General features: G+C 34.1%; 1 protein-coding gene and 3 non-coding genes across 4 annotated transcripts; all 4 read right to left on the bottom strand.

Annotated features, from left to right (window-relative positions):
* Positions 1-444: 444 nt before the first annotated feature.
* LOC138320206 (U5 spliceosomal RNA) lies at positions 445-561 on the bottom strand. The gene has a single exon (XR_011208120.1). It is a non-coding gene; the product is annotated as a U5 spliceosomal RNA (small nuclear RNA).
* Positions 562-1,401: 840 nt separating this feature from the next.
* LOC138320194 (U5 spliceosomal RNA) lies at positions 1,402-1,518 on the bottom strand. Its single transcript, XR_011208109.1, has one exon. It is a non-coding gene; the product is annotated as a U5 spliceosomal RNA (small nuclear RNA).
* Positions 1,519-2,357: 839 nt separating this feature from the next.
* Positions 2,358-2,475, bottom strand: LOC138320212 (U5 spliceosomal RNA). The gene has a single exon (XR_011208126.1). It is a non-coding gene; the product is annotated as a U5 spliceosomal RNA (small nuclear RNA).
* Positions 2,476-4,372: 1,897 nt separating this feature from the next.
* On the bottom strand, positions 4,373-21,739 carry LOC138318157 (uncharacterized). Its single transcript, XM_069260295.1, has 8 exons — positions 21,409-21,739; positions 16,566-16,658; positions 15,712-15,867; positions 13,581-14,460; positions 8,482-8,724; positions 7,976-8,106; positions 7,327-7,527; positions 4,373-6,235 (listed from the first exon to the last, which is right to left on the bottom strand). The coding sequence occupies exons 1-8, from the start codon at positions 21,628-21,630 to the stop codon at positions 6,050-6,052; spliced, it is 2,112 nt and encodes a 703-aa protein (XP_069116396.1). The 5' UTR covers positions 21,631-21,739; the 3' UTR covers positions 4,373-6,049.
* Between the last annotated feature and the right edge of the window lie 3,136 nt (positions 21,740-24,875).

The following is a 24,875-nucleotide window of genomic DNA, read 5'->3' as shown; positions in this document are numbered from 1 at the left end:
AAAAGGAACGTATCTTCATTGCGATTCTATCAACCATCGCTCAGATATTATTTTGATCTCAGAGATGTTATTCTTCAGCAGATTCAAAATTCCTGTTTCAGGTTGAATTCGGTCAGAATATTCAGCTGCATCAGAAAATGAGTCTCGACATTTTTCAGGCTTAATTGTATACTTTATTTCTATTATTCAATAAGCTGTTTGAGCTAAGTAATGAAGCTAAAAGGTTACGAAATTCTTCTTTTATGTTTTTGTTACCAAGTATTATATAGTGTTAGAAAAATGTTTTATTCCAGGTTGATATCGGTCAAAATATTCAGCTACATCAGAAAGAGAGTCTAACAATGTTTTTTATCACTTTGAATATTTTTCATTGTTGTTTTTGAGCAATTAAATGAGACTTAAAAGTTATCAAAGGAGATCCATTTCATATGTTATGCTTTTGTTACCCTGTGTAATACAGGGTTAGAAAAATGAGTAAATACTCAATATTGTTCCTCTCCACGGAAATCTTTAGTAAAAGGCGAAAGATTTATTCGTGGTTATGAAGAGAAACCAGAGTGATCAACAATTTATTTGAGCGAGTATATATATAAGACCTCGACTGAATTTTTGCGGTGAGCGGTAGGCTTGAATCACAGTTTTGTGCTCTCATTTTCTATCCTAGTCAAATATTCAAACCAGACGACAATGTATTTTGATAATTGGGGCAAATAGAATATTCATACATCTCAAAACATTATATAGATATAAGAATACTCTAATTTTATTATCATATTAACCTTTTACAAAGACGGAAAACGTTTCATCAACGTATTTCATATGTAGTCAAAGGATGAAAGTTGTTGGGGTTTTTAACACTAAGGAAACGCAATATTGAAGTACACTTTGGTGATCACCGATATATTTCTCATTCATCATCTTCGAAAGAAAATATGTTGCTTTCAGATGCCTAGTAGAAAAGGAACGTATCTTCATTGAGATTCTATCAACCATCGCTCAGATATTATTTTGATCTCAGAGATGTTATTCTTCAGCAGATTCAAAATTCCTGTTTCAGGTTGAATTCGGTCAGAATATTCAGCTGCATCAGAAAATGAGTCTCGACATTTTTCAGGCTTAATTGTATACTTTATTTCTATCATTCAATAAGCTGTTTGAGCTAGGTAATGAAGCTAAAAGGTTACGAAATTCTTCTTTTATGTTTTTGTGTCCAAGTATTATATAGTGTTAGAAAAATGTTTTATTCCAGGTTGATACCGGTCAAAATATTCAGCTACATCAGAAAGAGAGTCTAACAATGTTTTTTTATCACTTTGAATATTTTTCATTGTTGTTTTTGAGCAATTAAATGAGACTTAAAAGTTATCAAAGGAGATCCATTTCATATGTTATGCTTTTGTTACCCTGTGTAATACAGGGTTAGAAAAATGAGTAAATACTCAATATTGTTCCTCTCCACGGAAATCTTTAGTAAAAGGCGAAAGATTTATTCGTGGTTATGAAGAGAAACCAGAGTGATCAACAATTTATTTGAGCGAGTATATATATAAGACCTCGACTGAATTTTTGCGGTGAGCGGTAGGCATGAATCACAGTTTTGTGCTCTCATTTTCTATCCTAGTCAAATATTCAAACCAGACGACAATGTATTTTGATAATTGGGGCAAATAGAACATTCATACATCTCAAAACATTATATAGATATAAGAATACTCTAATTTTATTATCATATTAACCTTTTACAAAGACGGAAAACGTTTCATCAACGTATTTCATATGTAGTCAAAGGATGAAAGTTGTTAGGTTTTTTAACACTAAGGAAACGCAATATTGAAATACACTTTGGTGATCACCGATATATTTCTCATTCATCATCTTCGAAAGAAAATATGTTGCTTTCAGATGCCTAGTAGAAAAGGAACGTATCTTCATTGCGATTCTATCAACCATCGCTCAGATATTATTTTGATCTCAGAGATGTTATTCTTCAGCAGATTCAAAATTCCTGTTTCAGGTTGAATTCGGTCAGAATATTCAGCTGCATCAGAAAATGAGTCTCGACATTTTTCAGGCTTAATTGTATACTTTATTTCTATCATTCAATAAGCTGTTTGAGCTAGGTAATGAAGCTAAAAGGTTACGAAATTCTTCTTTGATGTTTTTGTTACCAAGTATTATATAGGGTTAGAAAAATGTTTTATTCCAGGTTGATATCGGTCAAAATATTCAGCTACATCAGAAAGAGAGTCTAACAATGTTTTTTATCACTTTGAATATTTTTCATTGTTGTTTTTGAGCAATTAAATGAGACTTAAAAGTTATCAAAGGAGATCCATTTCATATGTTATGCTTTTGTTACCCTGTGTAATACAGGGTTAGAAAAATGAGTAAATACTCAATATTGTTCCTCTCCACGGAAATCTTTAGTAAAAGGCGAAAGATTTATTCGTGGGTTATGAAGAGAAACCAGAGTGATCAACAATTTATTTGAGCGAGTATATATATAAGACCTCGACTGAATTTTTGCGGTGAGCCGTAGTCTTGAATCACAGTTTTGTGGTCTCATTTTCTATCCTAGTCAAATATTCAAACCAGACGACAATGTATTTTGATAATTGGGGCAAATAAAATATTTATACATCTAAAAACATTATATAGATATAAGTATAATCTTATTTTATTATCATATTAACCTTTTACAAAGACGGAAACTTTTCATCAACGTATTTCGTATGTTATAAAAAGATGAAAGTTGTGAGGTTTTTTAACAATAAGGAAACGCAATATTGAAATAAACTTATTGAGCAAGTATACATATAAGACCCTAACTGATTTTTTTCGGTGAGTGGTAGGCTTGAATCACAGTGTCGTGCTCTCATTTTCTATCCTAGTCAAATATTCAAACCAGACGACAATGTATTTTGATAATTGGGGCAAAGAGAATATTTAGACATCTCGAAAATCATTAATTTAGATATGAAAATAACCTAATTTTATTATCATAAAGTGATTCATAAAGATTTGAAAAATAACTTATTTATCATATTTAGCATTTAAAAAGACGGAAAACGTTTCTTGACCGTGGTTCGTTTGTAGTAAAATGTTGAAAGTCTATTCAACACTAAGCAAAAACTTTTTTGAACGTGATTCTTATGGTACCTGTGTAGTTTTGATTGCGTCGACCGTCTTGATTCAAGGGATACAACTCTTTGAAACCAAGATAAACAAGAAAACAGAATTTTGAGAAAGTTGCAAAAGTTTCCTTATGTTCTTCTTACAGTTATGATTTATATATGTCGATGCTCAATTGATCATATATATAGGCGAGATGATATGTTACGGTCATGCTTCATTTTCATGACTTTGGTATTTAGGATCACAACAAATATATAAAAAATTACATCACCAAGATGGATGTTAATGGTTATCGTGACACACTTTCCTCTGCTTTGCAAAAAATATTTGAAAAGTTTTATATTATACAATAATAGCATTTTGATGAGGTCGATGCGTGTTTTATTGACCAAAGAAAAATTATCGACCGAGAACGTATGAAATCTTCATGTTTTGGAGGAAATAAAGACTATGTATGGTTATAAGCGAGATCATATGTTACGGTCATGCTTCATTTTCATGAATTTGGTATTTAGGATCACAACAAATATATAAACAAATTACATCATCTAAAGCAAAATCAGAAGATTATGGCTTTCCGTAGTAGGTAGGTAATTTTTACATTATACTAAACATATGTTTGTAGACGAATTACGATAGATAAAAGTATAAGATTCACAAAACAACTCTCAAAATTCCGTGCAGTAATGTTAATATAAAATTTATTATCCATTTAGCAATATTGAATAATCCATTCATCGTGCATATGCATTTGTTCATGGATATACAAAACTACACAAAACAATCGGATCTTCATGCCAACAGTCAAATAGACACATTCTTTTGTAGGTTTTCCTATTCCTCCTTATTGATAAAAATATAGTATTTTTTAATCTTACAAAATGGTAAAAACAGCAAAAGCAGACTCTCCTGCTATTTTTGCTCATTTTGTTGAACTTGCTATTAGGTACAGGCTAATCTATTATAGAGAATCAGTGTCAATGTTTCATAGATGTGTATCATTATTTTGCACTAAATCTTATGTTTGGTATGCATCATTAATGCGTTTGAATCAGATTTGTTTTTTATGTGTATCCAAAATGCGTTTAAATCAAATTAGGGGTTTTGTGTGTTTGTATATTATTAATGCGTTTGAATCAAATTTGGGTTTTTGTGTATCATAAATGCGTTTGAATCATTTTTTTGCGTGTGTGTATATCAGTAATGCGTTTGAATCATATTTGGGGGTTTTTGTGTGCGTATCCTTTTTTTTGCGTGTGTGCATATCGTTAATGCGTTTGAATCATTTTTTTTGTGTGTTTCAATAATACGTTTGAATCAAATATGGGTTTCTGTGTGTTTGTATATTATTAATGCGTTTGAATCAAATATGGGTTTTTGTGTGTTTGTGTATCATTGATGCGTTTGAATCAAATTTGTTTGACGTGTATAATTAATGCGTTTGAATCAAATTTGGGTTTGTGTGTGTTTGTGTATCATTAATGCGTTTAAATCAAATATGATTTTTTGTGTGTTTGTTTATCATTAATACGTTTGAATCAAATTTGTTTTTTGTGTGTGTTTTATTTAATGAGGTTGAATCAAATATGGGTTTTTGTGTGTTTGTATATCATAAATGCGTTTGAATCAAATATGGGTTTTCTTTTTGTTTGTGTGTATATCATTAATGCGTTTGAATTTTTTGGGTGGTTTTTTTGTGTGTGTCATTAATGCTTTTGAATAAAATTTGAATCTTAATTTTATAAATAAAAGAGCTTGCCTTGCACAAGATAAACAACATGTGAGATAAAATATCTTAATGGTTAGTTATTCTTAGAAACATGCATTCCACAATGAAACGTCCTTCAACTATGTTCATCTTTTCTGTTTAATAACCTCGAGAAATACATTGTATTTTGAACCAAACTTTCAAGAAAATCTATGAATATTACCTTGCTGATAACTTCTCTATTTAGGAAGTCATAATTTATTGGTCAATCTGTGCTTACAAAATTATATCATGGGTTTAACAGGGATCATTTCAAAAGTCTACTTTTCAAATTTCAATTGGCTTGCGTGTTTGCTTGTTCCATCGAACGAAATAATGTTCACTTTTCATTCGGAACTTCACTGTAAATAGCCGAGAAAAGCGGAGACAAATTCACTTGATACCAAAGTTCATCTTTAAAACTACATTACTGTTCTTGCCGCCATGTAGTACAAATATGTTGTGAGCATTGCTAAAATACACTGCACGATCCATATCACAATTAGAATATCACAGCAATTCTTTGACAAGAGCAAAATTGCAGTATGAATGTACAACTTTTGACTAATATAAAAAAAAAATGTTAATAAACTCTTACTGGACGAAACTGTTTATACTCATACATAGTTGCCATAATATTGCACGATATGAAACTTTCAATAACATAAACATGAAAGCAAACAAAATAACTATGTAGACATAATCAAGGCCCGACTGTTCAAAAGGAGATTAGCTTTATCATTTAATAAGTGAAATCTTTATTTATTATTTTCTGTAAAACTTTAAATTACATCTTGGTTAAAATCAGCAAGAAGGTAAAAAATGGATTTTTAAGAATCTTATCAAAGTTTGTAATATTAGTATTGCAAGAAAATATTTTACCTGTGATTAGCCAAACCACCTTTTGTACAACTAGGCCCCGGTACGATTGATACGTAAATGCATAATAACGGACGGTTAAATGATTTCTCAGACTGCGGAGATGAAATGTAACAATTGACATTTTAATCAATATCAGATCTAATTCCCAAATAGTTGACCATAAAGATCACATTCTTATTGCACGATTCAATATTTACCGTGTATCACCGGAACCGATACTTCCGTAAATATCCAGGTGATCTTAATGTCAACGTTACAATTCATCTTAAAATGGATGATAAATGCCTATGTATTATTGTTCGTATATTGTGAAATGTCGTCTTCCGCAACCACTTCCTGTCTCAGTGGTGCAACCCGCCTCAGCAGACGACGAGGCCTAATGACGATGAAAACACTGATGATGACAACGATGACAGAAATGATGCTGAGGCTGATGAGGCCACCACAAGAGGCGTCCATTAGCTTGTTGACCTGTCAATAAGAACGTGATAAGCATACGGTTATTGACTCAATAAAAAGGTAAGTGACCTATAAATAAGAAATGATTCTTACGAATATATACATAGCTACAAATTTATATTCCGTAAAAACACCATATAGCCGGTTATATATGGGGGTCAAATTTTTCGTAATTTTAAATGAAATCTGACGAAAAATAAAGGATTTTCATTCGTTCCCTGTCTAGTAATAAGGATATCAATGAGTCACGGAATAACAAAAATATCAGGACCGCGAAGTAACCGGCTATACAATATACTAGTGCCTTTTCTACAGGAAGGCACTGGAAACACATGTTGGATAAAAGACTAAAAAATACCAACATAAAGTATACTGAACCCGATATTATTTCCAATTTATTTGAGACATTAATGTTTGTTTACGTATACCACTTCCATGACTGGCGTTATAATGTCCTTGTGTTAACATACACCAAGAATTGGATTACATTATTGTTTTACAATGAACTGTCCATGTCTCTTGTCAATATGCATAGAAATAAAATAAGATATGTATACTTCATTAAATGTTATTTATATGCATTGTCACAACCTTATTGGTATCCAACATTATGTGTATGAAAATAACGAAATAGAAATACAATTATGCTTTCCAGCTGGGACTCATTCAATGTTGAATTATTCGCTTAGATAGACCTACATGACGTCGTTACTAGCTGAATATTAATACAATATTTTATTATACCCATTGTCAAAATACCCATATTTCGTAATAAATATTTCATTTTAACAAATCTATTGTCATGTATTGCGGTACATGGATGTACAGCCAGTAGGATTGAATATCAGGCTAAGCCTTAACACAAATTCTCCTTATTATATCATAATACTACATCTTATACCATAAATCTACTCATTTTGGTGTTTCAAGTACAGTATCTTGACAATTTGGTTACCAGTTGTGCCGTATGAAATCCATATTATATGTAATCCACTTTTAAGACACTTCTTTAGTACGTGTTTATATATAATACTACACGACTTCTAGAAAAATACATCATACAAGGATAAGAAGCTTACAGAATATGTCGATTCAGTACCTACCTTATCATGGTGATGGATGCTGGCGTCCTCTGTAATGTGTAACACGGTTTCCCGCCAGTACACAGGAAAGGGACCCTCACTTACAGACACGTGGTACGGAACCACACCGGGAGCGTTTACGTAATTGGTTTGGAGAACAGCATTAGTCTGAAGTCTGATGACTTTCCGCCAAACCTTTCCTGTAAATGGTTCAATGTCGACCTGTCCAAAATAATACGCATAATTAAGTTTTGATGATTTTTTTTAATTTATTTTGATGATTATTTAAGTAGTACAGTATACCCGTGATATCAAATCTTACCCCCAAGGAAATTATTTAGTATTTGCTGTCTAAGATTTAAGGTTGCTTGGCTTTCGCTCTAGACGTCGATTCTTGTTTTCAATAGTTACAAGTTGATGAATACTTCATTTTCACTTCTGATTCAAAAGCAATTTGAATTAACCACATAATTTAACCCTATCTTACAAATACAGAAACATTTAAATATTATATAAATTCACGAAGACTGTGTGTCATTAATTTTCACTTTGTCTGTGTGTTTAGGGAAATAAATATCTCGTTCATTATGGTCCTTGTTGAAATTTAATATTGATTATTGTTAAAAAGTTGACATTCTTTGACATAAGATAATATTTACAAAATACTTACGTAGGAGTCTAAAGAAGAGGCTGGTTCGGCAGAACAAGGCCTGTCGTTTGGTACGCTAATACTGGCGGGGTACTGTAGTATTGTTGTGACGTTATGTAACAGGCATGGATACCTGGAGGACACGTGTTCACCTGTAAAAGACATTAAATAGCATTTCAAGTATCAATATGTATATGTGTTTTAATCAACTTCAATGTCTACTTGTCTAAGATTTTAGGTTGATGTCATTGGCTGTCGCTGTAGACGTCGATTCTTGTTTTCAATAGTTACAACTTAATGAATACCACTGGTAAGTATTACGATCCGCGAGTGAACAGTCGTCTGTAATATGCTGGCAGACTTCGTCAGTACTTCTGGATTTGTCTAATATACTGATATCACTGCACAAAATTATTCGTCGGTATTCGCAAATTCTAAGACAAACCCCAACACTGATGCTCTAATTATTTTTAACTCCAAGTGGATATTGTTTTATTTGGAATAATTCTTTTCGGGATTAAGCTTACTTGTATTGAGTTGGAAACGATGGACCCGGATCCCAAACATTTCAGTCTCTTTTGGATTTATAAAAGAAAGCTCGTTGTATATATGTTCATCAAACATCGAAACCTTGACTACTATAGGACTTGGATTCACGCATGCGCTGTATGATGGTGCCGGTGTAGAGAATAAGCTGTGTCCTGCTCTACTATAACATGCTGAATCTCCATTTGAAGTGCACACGGCATCAAGGATATTGTCTCTAAATGCTGCAAAATAAGTCGTAAAACAATAACAATAAACAAACCAAAATTGTTATTAATCATATTCTGTAATAGAGCCTCCAGAAAAAATTAAAACAGCGTTGTTTATATGGCTATGACACCAATAAGAAAATTTGGCTTTTGAAATGACCTTTTGTTAATACTGTTTTTGAAATGATCCCTGTATATGAAGGTGAGAATTGTGTGGGGCCAGTGGTTGGTCAGCTGGTTATTGATTTCATAAATAAAAACGGTGTATGCAAAGTAATTATATAAAAGTATAGAAGTCGTCAAATGATAAATAAGACTGAGCTTCAAATTCAAAATATTAATTTAGATAATGAAAAGAAAGAAAAACAGAATTTCAAGATTTTGTTCTACCATAGAATGCTCATTATTTCAAAATGGCGTCTATATTAGTATCTTGTTTTATATGGTACCCTAGACTACTATAAACTATGACAACCGAAGTTTAGCACTGTGATCAATGTAAAACAAGCGGTTGCTGTTCTCTAGCAACGCGTAAGTAACTATGACATCAAGCCAATAAAATATACATAAAGTTTTACAATGACAATAGGCATCTGAAATAACAGCAATCTTATGAGTTTCTTTACTAATTGGAGACACCTCTTATGACATTTTGTTCCTGAAAAACAACTTGTTTTTAATTACATATGATAAAGCGGAAATGTAAACAAGTACATGACTACTACACACATAGGGTTTCATTAATATTATATCTATGCTTTCTTATGGCGTTATTTTGGTAACGGCTTAACATAACAATTTGCTGCAGACAATTTGAGACACATCAGAAATACTTTAAAGACCTAATTTTTATTGCATCTGATTATTAAATATTATTATGTCGCCATCATGATATTCGTCAATAGCAACAACTGGTGATGAAGTTCATAGTCGATAATTTTACCCTATGCCAGTAATTAGCTCCATTATTTAATATATAGACCGACTACAGTTGCCAGTCTTACTGATGGGATCGGGAAAATATACACTAAAGTTAATAATGTATCGTCATGTTTTCACAATGAGACAATTAGCGTCAAAATGTGTAATAGACCATCATCATTCCTAACGCTTATTATATATAAAGCTTTGTTTAGGATCACAGTCGTACAATGACTTTAATTAACTCACCTGTGGCTGTTTCTGTCTGTCCATTTAACCTTTCTGTAACCCTTAGTAGTAATGTCATTTTACTACAGTATTGATTTGTAAAGTAAATGGATGGAATACAATTTTTACACTACAAATTTTTCCCAAAGCTGTCCCCGATCCTGATAAAATTATTTGCCTAACCTGTGGTCACAGAATCAGGAAGTCTTTTGATCAAATAACGTTATCTGGATTTTTCTATAGGGCATTTTCATATCTGCTAGAACTTACATACAATATTTCATAATAAGAACTCCGGCAAGAGATCTAAGAAGTTCAATGACAAGAGCACAAACTTAAAATGCGTTTTACCTTTTAAAAACTATTAATATCATTGTATCTGACTGGATATTTTTAAATATAGACACTGACGGCCAAACATTTCGCATGGTTGTATTCAAAGAGTAACAAGCAAAAAAAATTTTATGATTTTTTCCCAAGCCATTGTCATTTAAGGTTTTTTCTTTGAGGTTTGGGAAGGGGGCTGAAGAATAAGTTCATCATATTGGTTTAGAATGAATGTGTAGTCATTCTACTTTAAAAACTCAGGAATCGCAGTCGTTGTATGACAATAAAACGATATACAAACGTAGCGATGTTCTTGTAACTATATACAACTACCTAACTTATTTACCATAGTCTTTTATATGGATATGCGGTGATCATGTTCTATCGTTGATTAATAACTACCAGTCGACGCTGATTGTCATTTCCTTGATGAACTCATCTCAACCTGCTATTGACGCATGCCGCTACAGAAGTGCGAAATGCGTCAGCATTGGCTTACATAATATACTCGTGGATGCCGGAGAGGTTACAGGTAACATCATTTGTTTCATTCTGTTGCTAGTTTACGGGTCGCGTGCGTTACCATAGTAACCATGACAACAATAATGTAACAAAATCAGCGTCAATTGTTTCTCTTGTTCCTAAAATGTCACAGAAATGTCTGTCACCTTAATAAGGAAATTGACCACCCCTGAGGTGTTCACGTCAGTGTGACCAAGTTGGTACGTGACAATAATTACAATCGACAGATCCATCCTAATACAGTTGGCAAAATACATAAATATCAATATTATTTGTACAATACATGTAGCATTAGCAGTAGGTGTATTTAGGGTATATATAATAAACTATTGGTTTATATAAAAACATCTACATAGGGTCCTAATGAGTTTCGACCATACTTTTTTGACTCTAGTAATATTCCTCGAAATTAGACACGTTAAAATACAACAAAAAAATTCAATAGATGGAAGAAACAGATGGAAGGCCAAACATTATCTTGTTAATTGTGGCGTTCCGTGTAGCCAGTTATTAACGTGGATCAAAATTTAAGCGATTTTAACGTAAAACGATAAATATATCTTCTAGCAGTTTGAGATATCCGCGATATGGTTTTCACAATGCACACGTGTGTATAATTAAGAATTTATCCATATTTCTCAGTCCAAATTTCATATTATCATACTATATACCACAAAAACCTCGAAAATACCATCGCTTACTTTGACTGATTGACTTGTTCTTAACAGAACCGCAATCATATGCATTGTGAAATTTCCAGAACAAAGTGATATTTTTTATAAAATCCTTTACTTCAACGCACTGGTCAATATATTTTGAAGTGAAATGTGTCCTTAATAAGTCAATAAATAAAAGTTGATGTTCGTGATCATGCAGCGAGCGCAGCAGTTTCATCAGCTAATAAACTTTAAGTATAGACCCGTGTTCGGTTGCCTTTCGCGTACTGATTAACACCATTCAATCATTGATCGACATTAATATCGTCGTCCAATCTGAATTTGAGCAGAGGCTAGTGATCCTATCGATACCCTGGTAGCGTGAGCGGACGTGAGGTTAAGCCCTGACATATTACTTGTAGTCTATATAGACCATGTTTGTGGTGGCTCCAGTCAGAAGGCACGCAGATATCGAATCCTTCAAGTAGGCTAATGGATCATTACACAAAATCATGTTGGACTTGAAGTGCTTGGTATTAGATACATAGAGCATTCTGACCTCACAAAAAATGTTTGGCTTTTAATCTTTTTAAAATCATATATATAAGGAAGTTTAGTTTGCGTGAATGTATTTGATGTCAAACAGATAATAATATCCCCCGGTAACTATATATGAACCCTAAGTTTCAAAAAGCATATGGAAAATATATAGACTACATTGATAGAAAGCAATCCGTATGTGTACTGATAGCGTGTCGATATAACAGACTAGCTGACGTAAGATAATGTAAACCATTTTGCGTGTATTTACAATATTTAACGTTACTTTCAACATATTCGAAAAAACATATTTTACATGTGCAAATTAATAACGCTTACCCGGTTAGAAATCGTGCATACGTGATTATGTCTGCAAATTGCAGGAGGACTGTACGATAATTACATCTATCTTATCAATCATCGAGAAAAACGTACAAATATAATACTGTATAGCTTTTGGATTTTTTTCCACTGGTCAAAATTGTTGCGATTTCAACTGAAAAAAAAAATCCAATTTAAGTGGTTTTAATTTTTCGCGATCTGGCTTTCAGGGTATAGATGATCATAACATTTCTCAATATTTCGCGGATGGAATTATCGTAACCATGGCAATGTGCTTGAAATCACAAACATAACATCCCAGTAAAAATGGCCGGCTATACGGTATTGTGTGGGACAATAAATATAGGAACAAGATATTTCAAAATACTATGGAATACTATTCTTTTAAATGTCCTGTGACTGTCAATGCGCTATTGATTATGCAGAGACTACGACATTTGTTACGTTTTCGCCAATAAAGAAGTATCATTAGTATTAATTTGATGTAGAGATAATGATTATCAAATTACAAATGACGGTCAAACGAGTTTTGTATTGTATCATTAACTCGAGCAGTGGTCATTACTGTCTCTTTAGCGCTGGATATGGGTTACACAGTCCGGAAGATTAAACAGATTTATGTTGTCTACAATTACCATATTTCCTTAAATGATTCGTGTTAAATACTGATCATTCTGTCATCAATCCCATCCTTTCCCCATTTGTTCTATCGTTTGCTCATTATTTTCAATACACCACATGGCAATAGGACCGATGTTTTTATGAATGACTCGTTAATATCCCCTTAGACAACTGATGGAGGTTTTACTCGTATTAATAACGCGTGTTTTACTTCAGAAGGACATGACAGCCTTCCCCACTTAAACGTGCAGGTTTTAGATCAGTAAAATTAATAAAAATTGAAGAAAAAAATAATTATGAGAAAATGTAAAAAAAAAGAAAAAAGAGAGAGAGAAAGAAAAATCCCAGTAAGTAACTTAGACCACTAAAATGCTAAAACAACATTTGATGAACGAAACTTCAGCAATGACTGTGTCGTTACTCACATTACAAAATCACACACCAAGCCTATGTACTGATTGTGTACTTCTTTAACTGAAAATATGATATAAATTCTTCTGATAGAAAATACCACTATGGAATACAATAGAATGACAAAAAAAATCATCTATTTGAGATATCTTTTGATAGCATGTACATTTCATTTTAAATATTTTTTTTTCTTTGTTAGTTAACCTAGCAAATCTCAGATCTTGGACTCAACTACGACACACTAATCTATGTGAAAGGTGCTCATATATATGTGTGTTTTTGCTGAAATGCAAATGATCTTACTTTGAACATCCATGTTTCCATTGGCTGTGTTTCCTTGACACGTGGACATGACGTAGCTTTGAATGTTATTTCCTGTGTCGCATGGCAACAGTCCCGGTATATCAACTCCATCGCTTGTCCGGTACCCAAGGGCGAGGTCCCTCTGAGGCCGGGTTTCTAACATCCCATGTACACCACTAACGAAAAGGGCTTCGTAAACGACACCCGTTAGGGTTTGTAGAATGAAGTCTCGGAATGAATAATAAATAGAATCAAAAATATCGTTTTCAAAATTACAAGTGGTATTCACATTTTTGCACATAGTTGTTAAAAAGAGTTCCGATATTCGTAACAAACACGACCTATCATTTGCCAATTCGGGTTGCATAAGCGGCAATAATCCACAACTTCCAAAGAATGTTTGATCGTCGTTGAAATAATTAGAGCCACTGTTTATGGAAGAATTACAGAAGTTCTCTATGACATGAAGATTACATTTATTCATTAGCTCAGCATCTGTAAACTGCGCGCCAGACACTCCTAAAAGACTGGAATTTAAAATATTTTGATATAATGCATTTATCTCCGTTTCAAGAAAACCAGTCGCCATCCTCCTGCTTAATATAACCGATTTATATTCCGTGTCATTAACTTGAATCCATTCCCCAATAGAAATATTACGCAATTCGTTGTAACTGGTGATATTTCCAGATAAAGCATTAGTGCACGAGCTACTGAGGCATCCAAACGACTTAAAAACATCTGCATTAGATCCTGTTTGTCTTGATGTTGAGGCCCACAACGTGTTGTTGAGTACTTCCGGTATTAGGCTATAAATGTAATTTTCCATACCATTTACTCTGTGAACAATCTGAAGATGTCTTGTACTCAGAACCGTAATCTGTAAAACGAGAGATAAGGCATAAATTTAATGTCTATTGATTAATAGGGTAAAGGGCACCATCGTCCTAGAAACTGCTCTTGTTAAAACCACTCAATAACATCTTAGAAGCAGCTGATTATATCATCGATAAAAATCATATTACCAGTAACTATAAAAGAACAAAAGCTCCCATCCTATTTCTAAAAGTATTATCATTATGAAAATTTAGTGTTTAATACGGGGATAGCCTAACCTTAATATCAGACAATTAAGATTTGTGTTTTTTGTTGTTTATTTCCTCCTTATTTTCCACTTTTGGTAATTAAAAAGGCTGACAATACTGCGTGAAGCTGACGTAATTTGAATGATCTACGTCTACGTTTCCGATAATATCAAGAGATCAAGTGGTTGTTCTAGACGCAAATTGAAGCATAAAACAGACACTGCATATAAATCTGCATTCACGGCATCTCAAACCAATAATCGTGTAGAGTGCTAACTCGAGTCGCGTGTCTTGATACCTCTCGGCAGGAGCATTTCCTTATATGACTACACAAGTATTTCGATGTATTTCTAATCGGTTCGTGCTCATTTATTCCGCGGACGTCATCGTTTTCCATTAATGCTGAATAAACAGAAGGACGACTGGACAAACACCTGATGTGCCATATTTGGTTATTGCTTCCACTATGAGTTATAAGGTGTGTTGCTGTAACGGGATTTGTGTGGCAGCTAGGACCCCCCAGATCGCCAGACTATGTTTTTATCCTTTCGGGGTCTTAAAGCATGTCAGCGGGAAAATCTAGAGTAGCAGATATACAGACATGTTTCTAAGATTTTTTTGAAACGAATTGTTGGGAGAATCAACTACGCACACCGATAACTACCCAACACTGAACATAATATATGCTTTTCATGGGGCATTTCTTTTAAAAATAGGTTTTCATTGGGCTCATGGCGTAACGATTTAAATAGGATCTGGTGCTTAGAATTATGAACAAGAGGACAGTGCTCTAAAAAAGTATATTCAAATGAAAATAATTGAAATATTATAGTTATTGAATAATTGGATTTTGCATATTAACATTCGCTGTATGCTATAGTTAAGTTTATAACGTGCTTAATATTTTATGGGTTTTGTTCAATACAATAAACTTCAAATATTTATTCAATACCTTGTTGGTTATTTATTCCACGATCATATTTGTGATGCATTGTATAACCAGGTGGTATCCCTTTAGGAACACTGGGGATTTCTGAGATACATACCGTATCTGTTTCTGAACAGTCCTCACATGCTGACCTTGTAGCTTCAAGGTCAAAAACCTGACTAATGTTATTTTTGAAACTGACACGTGACCTTGAAAACAAAATGTCTGTCTTGCGTCGATATTCTCGATATATATACGGGCCACGCTGGGAAAGCTGCAACCAAAACAATGGAAAATATTAATTAACGGTCTTTTTTGTTCAGTAGATTCACCTCCGTGATTAATGTGATATTTTGACGTCAATATGAATCCATTCATGCGAAATTTATACTCAAGGATTAATTAAAAGATAAAACAAATGAGCTGTACATTTATATAAACCAAACTTAGTCACGCATGACCTGTACTAAATATTGTGTTTAATGCCCCGTACAAAATTACCAGGATTTATGATTACCGGAAGTAAAACGTTAATAGAATATACTTGACCGACAAAATCCACTACATAATTAATACATGTATTAGGAAAAAGTAATGGGGTACTCAACGTGTACTCAAACTTCACTTTTATAGACGGAAATGTTCGATTATAAAATGCTTAAAATGATAATGTGAAAGTCAGAACGTTCTATGTCAGTAGTATGTCAATCAGCATCATAAGTATTACCAAGATCCATGGCCACTAGTACCCTGCGACAAGGAATAAACCACCCTCCCCTGGTAAATGTTCCGTTAGAAATATCACCACAACAATAGAATACTATTGAGACGTGTTTAATGTTGTTTGAGGTCATGAGGAAGGTTAGGACCTCATAGTTGATATTTTTAACCTTCATTTAAGTTTTTTGGTTACGCCACACAACCATCTATAAGAGATATATAATGACCACTGGTCAAAACTGATATACTCACCACTGGACTTTGTCTTCCGTACAGGACTCCGGACGGGTTGGTAACGACCCAGTAGTATAGCTTGTTGTAGCGGTTCCATTCACTCTCCGACACCTGTAAAAGACAAAATAATTATAAACATTACACACAAAACCTCACGAAACCTGAAACATAAGAAATCCCATACCTTTACTTGGTAACAGGGTACTCGTATTACAAAAAATAAATACAAGTCTGCCATCTAATGACAGTTTCTGTTAGTTGGACGTCAGGCCTAATAAACCACAGTAACCAACAGTTTGTGCTCTGTTCTTGTTCATTGATATAAGGATGACAATCTTCTGTGAAAACACTAAAAAAAGCCAAGCAATAGTATATGTAATAATTGAAAAAGTAATATTCACACTTGCATTGAGTGTAATCCGCAACGGTCTTGCATTTGTATTTTGCTTTGATATACTGGCCGTTAAATAATTTTAAAGTAAATAATCCTGCAACAATTCTCTACAGTTTCCTGTATTAGTCAAAAACTACTCTTAGGCTTTAATGAATTAAAGACTTAAAAAACCATCTAACCAGCCAAACAAACAAAATTCGAAACTATTTGATGTGAATAATGTATCAATGAATTATCCATCTGACAATCGGAACTGTGCATTGATTTTCGATAACGGTAAATAACTTTTGTATGAGAATTAAGTTACAATGCACTGTTTATAGTCTTAATATAATGAATATTGCTCCAGATCCGTTACTAGTGTAACATCGCCCGATGTAAATGTCGCTTAAAAGCTTGTGTACAAATAAAAAGCTTATATTAGAATTACTTGTGTAAATGTTTCAATATTCGTTACGTTTTAAGTCTTTGCAATAAACTGCATGTTACCTTTAAAGTGCATATCAAAGGTCTCGTTGTGTTTTGGCTCGAGTGGTCTGTTGACATTTGTCTGGCTCACTTTTAGTGTACTTACCCGATAAACAGATTGGTTAACCAGAGTAAGAGGTTGCTCAATGGGATTAAAACATTTAAGTGTTCTCTTTGATTTAGTTTTATTATACCTAAGATGCAATATAGTTTTAATCTTAGGCAACCAATTTCCTTCTTCTTGACGCACAGTCTTTATGTGCAAACTAAATTGCGAATCGAAAACAAAAACATCATGAACTTAACATCGCATTTACTTTGTATGTAGACAGTGACGTATAATGATGGCTTTTATCTGATCACCAGATCGAGCTCGCCTTTTTGAAAATTGATTCAAAGGAGGGTTTGATAACTTTGAAACTAATTATAAAAACATACAACAATGTAGATCTAAACACAAAACAATATAGATGATGTCGTATAAGTTGTTTTATCCTCAACCCGATAGTAAATCATAATACAACGTCCTCGTAGGTAAACTAATTACCTGGACATGTTGTAAAGATATCGGTAATGACAACGAGGAAATCGCACACACACTGTATTGTACTGTATAACTAAAAATGAGATAGGGAGTCCTTTTGCATGACGCTGTCAGATCAGTATAATAGAAAGGTAATTAATTCTGAAAAAGCCAAATCTATCTTGTTTTGAACTCCTTGAAAGACGAGCTTCAATGATTAGAATGTCTTATGAAACTATAATCCTATTTTAGATTATTCCTCAGCCTAAAGTGTCTCATAAAGACAAACGATGGTTATAGTATTTAATCTATATGGTGAACATCCCTATGGAATACGGATGGATAAAAAATTGTTAAGAATCGACTGCTGAAAAGATTTTAAAGAATTTCTTTCCGTTATTGGAACAAATATAATAATTTTCCGTGGTCCATATGGCAGCCATTGATTGATATATTGTGGGAAGGAAATAACACCAAATTACATTATTCTTTTCATTTTTTATTGTTTGATTGCCTAGACCTAAAATCTGATATCATTTACAGGTGTAAAACTTCGTTGTTTTTATCGTAAAAATGATTTCGTGTCTATTAGGTTGGAATGTCTATTGACAAATATATATAATTATACACAATTATTGCTGCCCATTCTTTACATACATTAGCGTTGTTCCACCATTGTGATGGGAATCCCATGTATAATTTCATTCAGGGAATGTTAGCTGTATCGTGTTATGTCGAACGTGTTATTAAGTTAAACCTACGTTCGTTAGTACTCTACCATGGCCGTAATTAATGGTGAAAAACAGGATACGTCCATTAAACGCTAAATGGTGCGTTAGCACTCTGAAATCCTCCTGGATATGGTACAAAAGACGTATATAATCCCAAGGCAAATGTAAGTATAGGGGTCGATATAGGTACAAACAATATATGTAAATCTTCCAGCGTTAAAACTCGCCGGGTTCGCCATTAATCTTTCATTAGTATTTCATAGCTTCCAGAACTGTGGGACAAATCGTGTTTAATTATTCATAGACTGTACGGCGTGGAAACAAAACGACACAAAAATCACTGGCAACGCTCATGTAGTTGGGGACAAAACGTGTCAGGATGTCTATATAAAAGTGGACAATGGGGCATCCCCCCCCCCGCCCCGAACACAGCCATCCTTTAGTTACAAAGCGATATAGGAAGGTCTGGATTGACCAGGATAAAAGTACTCATGTACTGATAATTGAATGGTCACAATTATACTAGGACTATTGTCTAACGGTACTAATTGTCAGTGTATTAATACACGGCTTAGAATCCTTCTATCTAAGGCGTTATGCCCCTAGTGGCCTGTTCTACATCAGACACTGCGATAGATACCTGGTCTTGATGTCTGACACATCAACATCGCCAGCAGAAACATTGACAATAACTTAAAATCAATCGAAAAGCCGATCACCTCCATGATGTGTATTGGCAAGATAAAAAAGGTGGCGATGTTATCCTAAACACCATGGCATACCATGGAAGTGCAGTCGTGTGGAATATCGCGGAATATCATAGCACATTTGGCGGAATATCATAGCACATTTGGTGTTTACAAAACAGTAGCTTTCTCTCTTAAAAGCATAGAACTTAGAATTGCTTCTACTAAATTACAATACAAACTGTCGAAATATTAGCTGCGTTTTGTTTTTGTTTTTCTTTCTATTTGTTTTTAATTATTCCTATCATTATTTACTTTACAAGCTAACCGATACTTACATTATATATATCATTGGCTTCTTAGGTAAAATATATGTTATCACAGTGTATATTACAATAATGAAAATAAAAACGCTAACCGAGTTTTATCATTTGCGTGCCCCTGTGTTTTGGCTGAGGTGACCAAGATTGTATTTTACGGTCTCGGAATAGCAGTTCAGACTGCTTGTTTTACACATGTTCATAGAAATTTTACTGTTGAAAACAGATATATCTAGATTTAATATTCCATAAAAAGTCAAGTTACATAATATAAGACCACGATCGAGAGCATCGTGGGTAGCGATAGGCCAAGGACATCTCCTTGCAGGCGGTGTATGGGATTTGCAAATTATTTAGTCTAGATGAAATAAATGTTTATTCTTATTATTGGTTTATGTAAATAATGAATGTTCTTGCAATATTTCAAACGTTGGACATTTTTATTTTGCTAAAATTAATATCGATGCTGCTATCGTTTATGCGAGGAGATGAGATGAAGAGGTTTTGCCGAGTCATCTCGGTTTTCCCTGTCGACACCAAAATAAAACTTGTATTGTAAGATAGTGACTGTGTATTCTGTTTATCCTGCAACTTTTTCATTATATATACAGAAGATGGTATTCAAAACGAAAGCAAATTGCCTGTTATTTACACGATTTCACTCAAAGCGAAACGCTTCTTTGATGATCAAGAAAAGATGCATTCAGTAAACCGAATGAGTGTGTACTCCTTTTGACTACCGTGGGAAATATGTAAGCGACGTCATTCCGGTGATTGTGACGTCACTGTTTGGCGGGACTGACTGCCGTTTCATTCAGATGCAAATCACGGTGTCGCTGATTCAAATGAGTGACAGTTTATTTTGCAACTGTAACCTACGATGCAAAACTGTATAAACCTAAGTATCTGAAGGACGTGAAATATTTTAGAAGCTTCAAAATATGTATGAATTCATCAGCAGATATATACAGAGAGTACCCCAAAATATCAAATACAGTACTCATCAACGTGTCCTAAAATAGTACCCGATAGGTGTGAATTATTAAACAGGTCATCGATAGGTGGGGAACATCATACACAGTATTAATTACATATATAAAGTATTAGCGAGAGTACACTTGTACATGTACCTTATGTTCGTAAAATATTATACAGGGTATCCGATACTTATATACCGTATAGCCATATATTTTCAAGGGGATATTTTCCTGATTACATTTGATTTTCTCGTTTTTATTAAAAATTACCCGTGTAATTAAGCGGCTATGCCTTAGTATACAGAGCATACCGGATAGAAGTAAAATATATAATAATGCTAAATATCACACAAAGAAAAATATCATACAGATTATCTCATGGAGGTATTGTACATTGTACTCCATAGATGTAATGTATGATAGAAAGTAAAAATCTTCACGAGACCTTTTAAGCAATCTGTATAAGGATTTCTCTTTGACGGACATATCAGAGTGTATTCAATTAGTGAATAATAGTATACATGTACCTTAAATGTGGCCAGTTATTTACGCGGGCCAAAATCTTCGCGATTTTAACTAATATGGAGAATATTAAATTTTAGCGGTATGAAATTACGGTTTAGCAATGTTCTAATCATTTCGTAAAAATAACCGGTTAAATGGTATACATTGTATCAAGCAACTAGCCCTCTAAGATATATTGATAAAGCTTACTTAAATCATAGCAATCATAAGAGGGGGGCAAACATACAAAATACCAACCCATTCATTGAATAGCTCATGCTCCGTACTTGTTACACACTGTTCCTCAATTACCCTGTTTTGGGCGAAGTCTGGAAACTGTAGTCCAATAATTAAACCGACTGCCAAAATAATGAGCGCCACAATAAATATCCCCGCTCCGAGGATCACTGTGGAAAAATCCAGGGCCGGAGAGCGGGGCTCCGGCTCGGAATACTTCTCATTCCACGTGGCTCTTGTCATAGCCAGAATTGGTCACATCACGGGTACACGACCATTCCTGGTTGTCCACCCATCGTGGTGATCACTGAGCCACACTAAGGCTGCGACAACATTACTGATCGTTATAAAAGCCTCAGAGTCCATTGGCTGTGTTTCCCTACACCGTTCATACATTATGTAGCTAAATAGGATTGATCGCTGATGTAGTGACCATGTGTTTGTGACTATCTCCGATGTCGCAATTATGTGAGAAAGCGCGTTAGATTCTGACTGTAATGAATGTCTCTAATGAACGCTAATTAAACACCTAAAGAACAGCTAACTGGTCCAATTTACCGGATTCTGCAGTCACTCAATGTGCCTCGAGTTGTACATAATCGATCGTTTACCCGACTGTCCGGCTGTTGACGATGCAAGTTCAAGTTCTTTATTGCCTTAAACCCCACGATTTATCAGTATAAACATATGTGGTCATAATTATTTTAACTATTATAGTATTTGAATTACAATTGACTCATAATATGCAATACCATCCACACACAATCTATAATACAGTAAAACACGGATAAGTCGAAGTCAGCGGGACCAGGCAAAATATTCGACTTATCCGATGGTTCGACTCAGTCATCCTTGTTTTTCTGTTCACGAAGACATTGAGGTCTTAGTCACGGGGATCGGAGAATTAGTTACAATCTGTAACTAATTCTCTGATCCATGTGGTCTAAGTTGAACTGACTGTACCGACTGTTTCCAGGTTGGCGTTTTAAACACATATTACTTTAGGATAGGAAATAAATAACAAGAAATTTTTCTAAGAAAATACGATATGTATTCATTAAATAATAATGGATGATTCAGATCACAGCATACTATTAAATACTATCTTTGATTAGTCATTTGATGACATGACAAATTTCAGAGAAATAATCAGGAGGACTTGAGGTAGAATTATTCACATTAAGCGATTGGCCACTGCATGGATGTTGCCACTCCCCATTGGCAGCAGCCAGTTATATAATGAACGTACATGTACTATAGATGTAAAAGTGAAATTAAATTCGACTGTATACAATAGATTACAAAATAAATTTCAACAAATTTATTTCAAAATTATTTGAAAAAAAGATCGAAAAACAGGCATAGCCTATATGAGTTCTCTCCCTAAGTAACAACTAGTACATAGAAAAATACATAAGATATGAAGTGTTGATTATAACATATAACAGTATAAAATTTGAATGTGGAAGTTTGTAGTTATATTTTTCAATATTAAAATAACTACATAGCAGTGCAGAATACTACCTACCGATACTATCTCAATAAGTGTTTTGGAGGACAGCATTATCAACAAATTAGCTTTAGATCCTTGTGAATTGAAAACCCTTACATAGCGTTAATTATTGACACACAAACAAAATACATAACTATGCACGGGTTATCTCTATTGTGACCATATTATCAATCAGTAGATCAAACGCATATTCTTTGTATCGCGTATTACTAGGCGATAATGGAAGATTACTAGGCGATAATGGAAGACTTTTCGTGTAGCCGTAAGGCAATTACACAAAAATCGTCCATTAGTTCTGTTTATAGTTGGGAATAAAATCAAGATGCAGTTTAATTATTTATAAAAAGGATATCCAATTGCAAATTGCAGCTGCAAAAAACATCAATTGGTCTCGTTAAGATGTGGTGCAGGTAGTTTAATGATTAGTCGCGGGGATAGGTACAATTTTTAGTGGAGTTCTAAGTCTTATTAAAAAAGCACGTTACTCTCAATGATTCCATTATTGGATACTAAAAATAATGTAAGTCTGCCTCTAGCGCTATGTGGCTACAAGAGAACATAGCAAAACTGAAATTCTTCTGTCTTAAAACTTACACGGCAATTGTATGATCTATACGACTAACTCTTTTAGACGGACCATATGAATATGTCAGTTTCGTATCATGTGGTCGATGAAATTAACATCCTGTTAACAGCAATGGTCAGTCAATGACATTATCCCATGTATGCCGCGGTGTGTTGGGTGTGTGAAGTGTTTGGTTCGTGTTTTGAGGGGCTGGATATTGCTGTTGTGCCTTGTGGAACGTTTACCATTTTAGTGCTTATCTCATGAAACCTGCTACCAGAAACAACAGAACAAGCACATCTCATCAGGTCACATTATGCTGACAACGGGCGAACCAGTTGTTCCACTGACTTCATTTATGCTGAGCATCTATTCCGTCTTTGCATATTACAGAGTTAGCTCCCTTGCGGATAGGTATCGATTGTTACGCACGTCGTTTTCTCCGAAACATATGACGTTATGCTCGCAAAAACATGACGTCACAATCAATACCTACCCGCAAGTGCAGATAACTCTGTAATATGCAAATTCACCAAAGACTATGGTGGGACAGAACCCAGAGCATCCTCACAGGGGCCAGTGCTCAACCGAAGGCTAAACGTGAGGCGGTGCCGCGGGAGACGTTAGAAAGAAGAGACATGAGTAAGATCCCGAGTTAAATCGTCTATATCAGGTTATTATTCGTGTTTGACAAGCCAAGCCGATCCCCGTGCATATATTCAGCGCCTTAGAGGAACAACATTAACTACCATTTTGTAGAGCTGTTTCAAAGTGATTATACTGCTTAGAAATCGTAGCTCAGACTTTGTCAATCATATCTGAAGTTACAAAAACTATGTTAAATTTCATTGGCCAATCAAAAACCCTAGTCTAACCACAGGGATTTGATTCTTATCATACATATTTTCTTTTGACTGTTATCTTTTGAATTTGTACGTCGTCATCAATCTTGTTTTCACACAAGGTAGGTTTATGAATTACACGTATATTTGAAATTTATATTCATATGTCTACATTTGTGTAATACTGATACATGTTGTACATATTATATACTAAATTTAACATAAATGGGTTGTCTCTTGAATTAGAGTTTTCCCAATATGACATCTAATAGGCATACCGAGTTAATAACAGTACTTTATCTGAAATTGATAAGTGTCATATGATCAGCAGGCCCATTATAACAAGGAGCATTATCACCCGCGTCCCGCAATTGGAATAAAACCTAAATACATTAAGGTCAAAGAAACAATTATTCACGCATAACTTTAAATGTAAGCGAGTACTGTAAAACTGAAAAAATAACAGCAGGTAACAAAAGGAAACTGTAATTTGTTATTTTTGATTGATTTTGACTGTTAACAGAAAAAACACCAAACATGGAAGGTCCGCAATAGCAAAAGGCACAAG

The sequence above is a fragment of the Argopecten irradians genome, chromosome 3, assembly GCF_041381155.1.
Source record: "Argopecten irradians isolate NY chromosome 3, Ai_NY, whole genome shotgun sequence".
NCBI classification, from domain to species: Eukaryota; Metazoa; Mollusca; class Bivalvia; order Pectinida; family Pectinidae; genus Argopecten; species Argopecten irradians.
Note: the sequence above shows the minus strand (reverse complement) of the source record. Positions and strands in the feature narration are given on the sequence as shown.

Bases quoted from the DNA above. Each gene is read 5' to 3' on its own strand.
- LOC138318157 (XM_069260295.1), bottom strand. From the start codon at position 21,630: ATGACAAGAGCCACGTGGAATGAGAAGTATTCCGAGCCGGAGCCCCGC. The intron at 16,659-21,408 runs GTTGGTATTTTG...TGTCTTTTACAG, and splicing joins ATGAGCTATTCAATGAATGG to GTGTCGGAGAGTGAATGGAA. The intron at 7,528-7,975 runs GTAAGTATTTTG...TATTTTGGACAG, and splicing joins CCTCTTCTTTAGACTCCTAC to GTCGACATTGAACCATTTAC.